The sequence below is a fragment of the Salvelinus namaycush genome, unplaced genomic scaffold (genome assembly GCF_016432855.1).
Source record: "Salvelinus namaycush isolate Seneca unplaced genomic scaffold, SaNama_1.0 Scaffold2707, whole genome shotgun sequence".
Lineage (NCBI taxonomy): Eukaryota > Metazoa > Chordata > Actinopteri > Salmoniformes > Salmonidae > Salvelinus > Salvelinus namaycush.
In genome coordinates, this window is record NW_024059572.1 from 23,236 (window position 1) to 33,991 (window position 10,756).

The window sequence follows — 10,756 nt, forward strand, 5'->3', positions numbered from 1 at the left end:
ATTAAAATATGTGTCTCAAAGAATTAACATCATTGTTAATGATCGACGAAATTGAATATAATTGTTTTTGTTTTTTTGTTCTGGTGATTAGTCATGTCTTACGCATAGAATGTAATACCTAGATCGGTTACCCGATGTTGCGACAAATTCAACCAAAGTCACAATTATTACATAATTCCAATTTAATTAAATAAGAAAACATATGGGAAAGCATTATAATGACGTTATAGTGAATTTAAAAAAACACAATCATATTAAATATCGGCGTTATTTTTTATAATAACCAGTGCGCCTGCGCACATTTGACCTCCTTTTCCCTTTGACTTTGTGGCTGTGCTATCTAGTGGAAACGCCCCTTGTCGTCCAAACGCGTGTCTTGCTTTGCACCCTGGGATTGATCCGTATTTTCATCAACTATGGCGTCCCGTGTCCTAGCGCAGTGTGTCCGCCAGCTAACCCGGCCTTCTGCGAGGCTCTCGTCGGGTAACATTGCAGTGAGAGCCGCAGCTGGCCCGGTCCTATTCAACCCCCGACCGTTCTCCTTCATTGCCAGCAGTCAATGGACCCGGTGGGTCGAACAAACGCGGGTTAGTCTTGAATAACATTGAGACACCTTTTTGTCGCTGCTGTGGCCTAGCAGTGCTGGATCGCACATTGACCTACCAGTGCCTTTCCAACTAAATCCGTAACTAATGATAGCTTGCTAGCCGGTTTCTGTGCTAACTAGCTTGCTATCCGGTCACTTTGCACGCCAAGCTCCCAAAACCGGGGACAAAATGGGTCAATTGCTAATTCAACGAAACTGTCTCTGAAAAGTGCATAGTTTGAATGCTGCATGAATTTACGTTACAAAACAACCCGACTGTGTCTCATGCGTTAGCCTAGCAAAGTTAACAGCTAGCTAAGCTAATTTATCGTGTAATCGTTTGATACTTGGCTAGCTTAGTTGAGTACAATTTTAATTATACTTTATGTTCAAACTATTCATCTGTGGTACACTCAAGTACTGTACTGTTAGCCTAGCTTTACTAGCGAGCTTAGTACGTTTTATATAGTTTGTACTAGCTAGATGACAGTCGATTTGACACATTTTAATTTAATCTAAAGCAAATGTGTTATCTATTATCAATACCTGGGGTTGTTGTGACAGGATGACGCATGCATGACTTGTGCACTAAATACAATGCGGTAGACATCTGTAACATTAGTTAGCTAGCTAGCTATTATCTAGGCTTGAACTAAACTGCTTGATTGGTCAAATGGGTGCAGAAGTGATGTCAGTCAAGCTGGCATCGACAAGTGAATGACCTCTGAACCCATCCTTTCTTTCTTCCTTTCCTGTCCTTCTTCTTCTCTCCAGATCTCTAGCTCAGTGGGAGTGTCGTGTAGACAGTATGGAGACCTGCCTCCCCTCACCGTTGAAAGCATTAAAGAACGAGTCATGTACGTCCTCAAACTCTACGACAAGATAAACCCAGAGAAGGTAAGGACAGACCCGAAGCACCATGGCTCGTTTTGAGAGTAAGAATTACTGGCGTGTATTAGTCCAGACGGTTTACGTTTTGTAATGAAAACAAGAGAGAGTTTCTATTGGACAGATTCTCTCCTGTTTCGTTCCCATTCGCCTCCTCATGGTTCTGTTTTGGTGTCGCGTGAATTTACACCCCACGTATCAAGGATCAGTTTGACGTCAACACTCCTTATCTTCGATACATTTATTCATACAATTTCCTCCTTCTAACAAGATATATAGTCCCGACACAAGTCTAAGGTTGCTACCCAAGCTGGCTGGTGGTTCGTTCGATCGGTTCGGTTGCCAGAGACACGACCCAGTCGTTCAGTCTTTGTGTTCTGTATCTATGGGACGCGACCCAGTCGTTCTGTATCTATGGACGCGACCCAGTCGTTCAGTCTTTTTGTTCTGTATCTATGGACACGACCCAGTCGTTCAGTCTTTTAGTTCTGTCTCTATGGACGCGACCCAGTCGTTCAGTCTTTTTGTTCTGTAACTATGGATGCGACCCAGTCGTTCAGTCTTTTTGTTCTGTATCTATGGGACGGGACCCAGTCGTTCAGTCTTTTTGTTCTGTATCTATGGGACGGGACCCAGTCGTTCAGTCTTTTTGTTCTGTATCTATGGGACGCGACCCAGTCGTTCTGTATCTATGGACGCGACCCAGTCGTTCTGTATCTATGGACGCGACCCAGTCGTTGTTCTGTATCTATGGGACAGGACCCAGTCGTTCAGTCTTTTTGTTCTGTATCTATGGGAAGCGACCCAGTCGTTCTGTATCTATGGACGCGACCCAGTCGTTCAGTCTTTTTGTTCTGTATCTATGGGACGCGACCCAGTCGTTGTTCTGTATCTATGGACGTGACCCAGTCGTTCAGTCTTTTAGTTCTGTATCTATGGGACGGGACCCAGTCGTTCAGTCTTTTTGTTCTGTATCTATGGGACGGGACCCAGTCGTTCAGTCTTTTTGTTCTGTCTCTATGGACGTGACCCAGTCGTTCAGTCTTTTTGTTCTGTATCTATGGGACGCGACCCAGTCGTTCTGTATCTATGGGACGCGACCCAGTCGTTCAGTCTTTTAGTTCTGTATCTATGGGACGCGACCCAGTCGTTCTGTATCTATGGGACGGGACCCAGTCGTTCAGTCTTTTTGTTCTGTATCTATGGGAAGCGACCCAGTCGTTCAGTCTTTGTGTTCTGTATCTATGGGACGGGACCCAGTCGTTCAGTCTTTTTGTTCTGTATCTATGGGACGGGACCCAGTCATTCAGTCTTTTAGTTCTGTATCTATGGGACGCGACCCAGTCGTTCTGTATCTATGGGACGCGACCCAGTCGTTCTGTATCTATGGGACGCGACCCAGTCGTTCTGTATCTATGGGACGCGACCCAGTCGTTCTGTATCTATGGGACGCGACCCAGTCGTTCTGTATCTATGGGACGCGACCCAGTCGTTCGTTCTAAATGTTCCATTGCCAGACTGGCTGGCAACGTTCTTAACCCTTGCTAGATAGCTAGATAGCTAGCCAACTACGGCTAATTTACAATCACGTCAAAAAGTTTAGCCAGAATAACAGCAAAAGGAGCTGCAGTTACATTTATTTAAGCTGTTTTCTAGTGACGTTATTTGGATAAATCCATAACAATGAGTTAATGAGGTTGCGATTTCACCTGGTATAGAAAATGTGTTCGCTCGTCAGGACACTGTTGTTCAGAGGAGCTAGCCAGCAACACAGCCAGCAACACAATCACTTCAAACTAGCCCATCCAATCTACCTCATCCCCATACTGTATTTATTTATTTAATTATCTTGCTCCTTTGCACCCCAGTATCTCAACTTGCACATTCATCCTCTGTAGGTCCTATCACTCCAGTATTTTAATTGCTAAATTGTAATGATTTCACCACTATGGCCTATTTGCCTTACCTCTCTTATCTTACCTCATTTGCACACACTGTGTATAGATTTTTCTATTGGGTTATAGACTGTACGTTTGTTTATGTGTAACTCTGTGTTGTTGTTTGTGTCGCACTGCTTTGCTTTATCTTGGCCAGGTCGCAGTTGTAAATGAGAAGTTGTTCTCAACTTGCCTACCTGGTTAAATAAAAGGTGATAATGATAAACTTAGGCTAATTAATACATGTATTACCTGGTTAAATAAAAGGTGATAATGATAAACTTAGGCTAATTAATACATGTATTACCTGGTTAAATAAAAGGTGAAATAAATAAAAACTGAATCTGGAAAGAATGAAGACTAGCTACACTTCCTTTCTTCTATTGACATTTCTTTGTTTATTTCCATAAAAATGATGACGGCTGATTCGTGATTTCGATTGGCTGAGAAACGCTGTCTGTCTCGTCCCGAGTCTTCGACACGTTCATTACTATTGGACAGCTGGAGATTTAATTTAAATATTGAAACAAATGTTGCAAATGTCAGAGACAGACAACACGGTTTATACAAATCTCCACTGTTGAAAAACGAAACGTTAATCTATAAAAGAAATATGCGTTAATGTCTAGATGCTTTTTTTATAGTGGAGATTTTATAAATTGCAGTCAAATGGAACAGCGTAAATAGACATTTTTAACGTCATAGATTAGACCCACCCATTGTGTATATATACAAAAGTATGTGGACACCCCTTCAAAATTGTTATGCCCATGATTTTGGATGAGTAGGTGTCCACATACCTTTGGTCATGTAGAGTAGGACTGCAGATCTAGGATGTCCCCGTCTGTCCTGACCTCCTCTGATCTATCTGTATCCTCAGCTGGCGACGTCCTCCCACTTCCTGAAGGACCTGGGGTTAGACAGCTTGGACCAGGTAGAGATCATCATGGCCATGGAGGATGAGTTTGGTGAGTCTGTCTCTCTGTACCTTTGTGTCTGTCTCTCCCCGTCTCTTCATGTCTGTCTCTCCATGTCTCTGTCTCTGTTCCCGTCTCTCCATGTCTCTCCCTCCCCGTCTCTCCCTCCCCGTCTCTCCCTCCCCGTCTCTCCCTCCCTGTCTCTCCCTCCCCGTCTCTCCCTCCCTGTCTCTCCCTCCCCGTCTCTCCATGTCTCTGTCTCTACCTCCCCGTCTCTCCATGTCTCTGTCTCTGTTCCCGTCTCTCCATGTCTCTCCCTCCCTGTCTCTCCCTCCCCGTCTCTCCATGTCTCAGTCTCTACCTCCCCGTCTCTCTCCCTGCTGGTCTGATGTGTGTTCCTGCTGCAGGGTTTGAGATCCCGGATGTGGAGGCGGAGAAGCTGATGTGTCCTCAGGATATCGTCCAGTACATCGCTGACAAGAAGGACGTGTATGAATAAGAAGGAACCAGGAACTACACTCAGTGAGTGTCCGCGCCGACGTCCCCCGCGGCGTTGAAAAGGGTGTAACGCTCTCTCACCATTTACATGTTTTATTTTTATTTAAACAACTAATAAAAGCCTTGTGTTTTGGCCTTCAGAACAATTTCATTAGTCTCCAATGATGTGTGTGTGTATAAACCCTGGATGTGTGTGTGTGTGTAAACCCTGGATGTGTGTGTGTGTCTGTCTGTCTCTCTGTGTGTGTATAAACCCTGGCTGTGTGTGTGTGTGTGTGTGTGTATAAACCCTGGATTGCTGCTGTTTTGTCCATGGAGAGACTTCGAAGCCACCGATTCGTCAATATTGCCACTCGTCAGAAAAAGCAGTCCCGCGTAGAAAGATGGAATTCTACAGTATTTTAATTTAAACGTTTATGTATTTCTGGTGTTTTTGTTGTTGTAGTGAGGACAGTAACAATAGTACTTTCCCTCCCCAAGAAATTATACGGATAAGGAAAATATTTTTGATTTGTTTAGCGCATATAGTAGGATGTAATACAATAAACGTGGGAAAATGTTGGGGACGTTAGTAAATTCATTTCTATAACGTCCAAAGTACGGTGGGGGGAGTGCCAAGATGGGGGCCCTTGGGCTTCGGGCCTCAGTCGCCCCCTAGAGGGGGTGGCATGTTCCCCCTTACTGGAAGGGGGTCCTGAGTGAAACAGTTTGAGAAGCCCCTGTTCTAGTGTGTGTGTGTATAGAAATCAATTAGCCTCCCGTGTCATTACCGTTTCAGCAGGAAATCAATCCAACACACATGAATGACCTGTACGCAGTGATGTACTTTTTAAAGGGACATTTCCCAGAAGTCCCGTTGACTGTAAACGCTGTAGATGTCGGCTGGAGCAGAAATGACCTGCTACAGTCACTGGCAGAATGCAGGAAGTCTCTCTCTGTTGTTTCAATCCCTGCCTGCCTTATTCACTAGTTTAAAAACATTTAATTAAATGAAGCTGTGTTTACTGAGGTGGAACTGCCTGTTTCTGCTCCTCACAGGAAGTCCTGATGATGCTGTCCGACGGGCTGGGCTGGACAGGGTCTCCCCCCCCCCACCACTTCATCAGTCCCGCTTCTCTTCCTCCGTTCTCTCTTGTGGCATCAGATGCCTTTTGTCTTGTGTTGTTCCACTGTATTTAATGAAAATGTGTATTTTCCTCCTGAGTTTGGGAGGTGAAAAATAAACATGACTTTATGGTTGGACTCTTGTTGTATAGCTCCACCTTGTGGTTCGGGGAGTTCCCTCACTAAACCCCAACCAAATCCACATAGAACTACGAGTTATAGATTGGTCATTGAAAGCAGTAGAGCAGTTCTATGTGTGGTATTTCTATGCTTCCCATTCAATAAATTTTTTGTAAAACAGCTGAAAATAATATTTTGTGTTTATGGAAAATACATTTCATAATGATTCTCTATACGCTTGTTTTGTCACATATTCTGACATTTTATTAGCAACCAGGAAATGCTGGAGTGATTTCTACACAGTATCTAAGGTGTCGTAAGCGTTCCACAGGGATGCTGGCCCATGTTGACTCCAATGCTTCCCCACAGTTGTGTCAAGTTGGCTGGATGTCCTTTGGGCGGTGGACCATTCTTGATACTGAAAGAGATTAGCGTCAGTTCAAATCTGGTATCAGGACAAAATGTGATTCAGAGTCACCGAATATACTTTAAGTATTTTAATTAAACTCATGCGATAAATGGTAAATGCAATTTTCGTATATACGGGTTCGCTGTATCACCGCGCAGGGTAGAACAGAGAACTGTGGAATTTACTCAAATACCAGTTCTTATACTATGACAGCTTCAGTTCCAACCCGTCCGTTGGCCTATCACAGTAGAGGCTGAGCGCGGTTTAAACTTTGCTCTGCCTATACTGGTCCCAGTCCCTTGGTGCTCACATCTGGTTGCTGGGTAGATTAGCTCCGTCTTGTGTCTGTCGATTCTACACTCAAACAGTTCCTAATATGGTATTGTCCAGTGCCCCTTAGAGATATGCACCCCTCCCCTCTCCAGATTGACCACAGCTTGTATAGCCTGTCCTATGTTGATCAGTCTTTACACACCCATACATCTGTATTGTTTGTGTGTGTGTGTAACAAAACAATATTCATCTTCAAACAATATGGTAGCGGGCTATAGTGCATAAACATAAATCCTAACAATACACACGGGAAACTGTTGAGTTTGAAAAAACCCAGCAACAAAAATCCTTCTTTAACCCGTCTCCTCCCTTTCATCATCACTGATTTGAAGTGGATTTAACAAGTGACATCAATAAGGGATCATAGCTTTCACCTGGATTCACCTGGTCAGTCTACGTCATGGAAAGAGCAGGTGTTCATAATGTTTTGTCCACTCAGTCTATAACCACGTTTCAATCCACTGTTTTTAATGAGTAAAGTTAACCCGTATATTTAAAAAAAATATATATCACGACAGTTGTGACGGAAACGAGTCGTTTCGGGTACAACAGATAAAATAAACTATGAAGAACTTCCTGGATCAGAGACGGAATATTCCTGTCAAAGCTTCGATCGTGATGTCGCCAGAAGAGGAGCGTCACGTGTCATCGCCGTGAAGTTCATCAGAACTGCATCTGTACCCTAATAACCCCACACACCATATTATGTAACCTAATAAACCACACACCATATTATGTACCCTAATAACCCCACACACCATATTATGTAACCTAATAACCCCACACACCATATTATGTAACCTAATAACCCCACACACCATATTATGTAACCTAATAACCCCACACACCATATTATGTAACCCTAATAAACCCACACACCATATTATGTAACCTAATAACCCCACACACCATATTATGTAACCTAATAACCCCACACACCATATTATGTAACCTAATAAACCACACACCATATTATGTAACCTAATAAACCACACCATATTATGTACCCTAATAAACCCACACACCATATTATGTACCCTAATAAACCCACACACCATATTATGTACCCTAATAACCCCACACACCATATTATGTACCCTAATAAACCACACACCATATTATGTAACCTAATAAACCACACACCATATTATGTACCCTAATAAACCCACACACCATATTATGTACCCTAATAAACCACACACCATATTATGTACCCTAATAAACCACACACCATATTATGTACCCTAATAAACCACACACCATATTATGTACCCTAATAAACCACACACCATATTATGTACCCTAATAAACCCACACACCATATTATGTACCCTAATAAACCCACACACCATATTATGTACCCTAATAAACCCACACACCATATTATGTACCCTAATAAACCCACACACCATATTATGTAACCTAATAAACCCACACACCATATTATGTAACCTAATAAACCACACACCATATTATGTAACCTAATAAACCACACACCATATTATGTACCCTAATAAACCACACACCATATTATGTACCCTAATAAACCACACACCATATTATGTACCCTAATAAACCACACACCATATTATGTACCCTAATAAACCACACACCATATTATGTAACCTAATAAACCACACACCATATTATGTACCCTAATAAACCACACACCATATTATGTAACCTAATAAACCACACACCATATTATGTACCCTAATAAACCACACACCATATTATGTACCCTAATAACCCCACACACCATATTATGTACCCTAATAAACCACACACCATATTATGTACCCTAATAAACCACACACCATATTATGTAACCCTAATAAACCACACACCATATTATGTAACCTAATAAACCCACACACCATATTATGTACCCTAATAAACCACACACCATATTATGTACCCTAATAAACCACACACCATATTATGTAACCCTAATAAACCACACACCATATTATGTAACCTAATAAACCCACACACCATATTATGTACCCTAATAAACCACACACCATATTATGTACCCTAATAAACCACACACCATATTATGTAACCTAATAAACCCACACACCATATTATGTACCCTAATAAACCACACACCATATTATGTAACCCTAATAAACCACACACCATATTATGTAACCTAATAAACCCACACACCATATTATGTACCCTAATAAACCACACACCATATTATGTACCCTAATAAACCACACACCATATTATGTACCCTAATAAACCACACACCATATTATGTACCCTAATAAACCCACACACCATATTATGTAACCTAATAACCCCACACACCATATTATGTACCCTAATAACCCACACACCATATTATGTACCCTAATAAACCCACACCATATTATGTACCCTAATAACCCACACACCATATTATGTACCCTAATAACCCCACACACCATATTATGTACCCTAATAACACCCACACACCATATTATGTTACCCTAATAAACCACACACCATATTATGTACCCTAATAAACCACACACCATATTATGTAACCCTAATAACCCCACACACCATATTATGTACCCTAATAAACCCCACACACCATATTATGTACCCTAATAAACCACACACCATATTATGTACCCTAATAAACCACACACACCATTATTATGTAACCCTAATAACCCCACACACCATAGTATGTACCTAATAAACCACACACCATATTATGTACCCTAATAAACCACACACCATATTATGTACCCCTAATAAACCACACACCATATTATGTACCCTAATAACCCACACACCATATTATGTACCCTAATAAACCCACACACCATATTATGTACCCTAATAAACCCACACACCATATTATGTAACCCTAATAAACCACACCATATTATGTAACCTAATAAACCACACACCATATTATGTACCCTAATAAACCCACACACCATATTATGTACCCTAATAACCCCACACACCATATTATGTACCCTAATAACCCAACACACCATATTATGTACCCTAATAAACCACACCATATTATGTACCCTAATAAACCACACACACCATATTATGTACCCTAATAAACCACACACACCATATTATGTACCCTAATAAACCACACACCATATTATGTAACCTAATAAACCCACACACCATATTATGTAACCCTAATAAACCCACACACCATATTATGTAGCCTAATAAACCACACACCATATTATGTACCCTAATAAACCCACACACCATATTATGTAACCCTAATAACCCCACACACCATATTATGTAACCTAATAAACCACACACCATATTATGTACCCTAATAAACCACACCATATTATGTACCCTAATAAACCACACACCATATTATGTACCCTAATAAACCCACACCATATTATGTACCCTAATAAACCACACACCATATTATGTACCCTAATAAACCACACACACCATATTATGTACCCTAATAAACCACACACCATATTATGTAACCTAATAACCCCACACACCATATTATGTACCCTAATAAACCACACACCATATTATGTACCCTAATAAACCACACACACCATATTATGTACCCTAATAACCCCACACACCATATTATGTAACCTAATAACCCACACACCATATTATGTACCCTAATAACCCACACACCATATTATGTACCCCTAATAACCCCACACCATATTATGTACCTAATAACCCCACACACCATATTATGTAACCTAATAAACCCACACACCATATTATGTACCTAATAAACCCACACCATATTATGTACATAATAACCCCACACCATATTATGTACCCTAATAACCCACACACCATATTATGTACCTAAAAACCACACACCATATTATGTAACCTAATAACCCACACACCATATTATGTACCCTAATAACCCCACACACCATATTATGTACCCTAATAACCCCACACACCATATTATGTACCTAATAAACCACAC

General features: G+C 41.2%; 1 protein-coding gene across 1 annotated transcript; it reads left to right on the forward strand.

Annotated features, from left to right (window-relative positions):
• The first annotated feature begins 377 nt into the window (after window positions 1–377).
• ndufab1b (NADH:ubiquinone oxidoreductase subunit AB1b) lies at window positions 378–6,068 on the forward strand. The gene is made up of 5 exons (XM_038984838.1): window positions 378–587; window positions 1,361–1,483; window positions 4,292–4,379; window positions 4,736–4,850; window positions 5,865–6,068. The coding sequence occupies exons 1-4, from the start codon at window positions 417–419 to the stop codon at window positions 4,825–4,827; spliced, it is 474 nt and encodes a 157-aa protein (XP_038840766.1). The 5' UTR covers window positions 378–416; the 3' UTR covers window positions 4,828–4,850; window positions 5,865–6,068.
• Window positions 6,069–10,756: the final 4,688 nt, after the last annotated feature.

Coding starts and splice junctions, on each gene's coding strand:
- ndufab1b (XM_038984838.1), top strand. CDS start 417: ATGGCGTCCCGTGTCCTAGCGCAGTGTGTCCGCCAGCTAACCCGGCCT. Junction 588..1,360: donor GGTGGGTCGAACAAACGCGG/GTTAGTCTTGAA, acceptor TCTTCTCTCCAG/ATCTCTAGCTCAGTGGGAGT. Junction 4,380..4,735: donor GGCCATGGAGGATGAGTTTG/GTGAGTCTGTCT, acceptor TTCCTGCTGCAG/GGTTTGAGATCCCGGATGTG.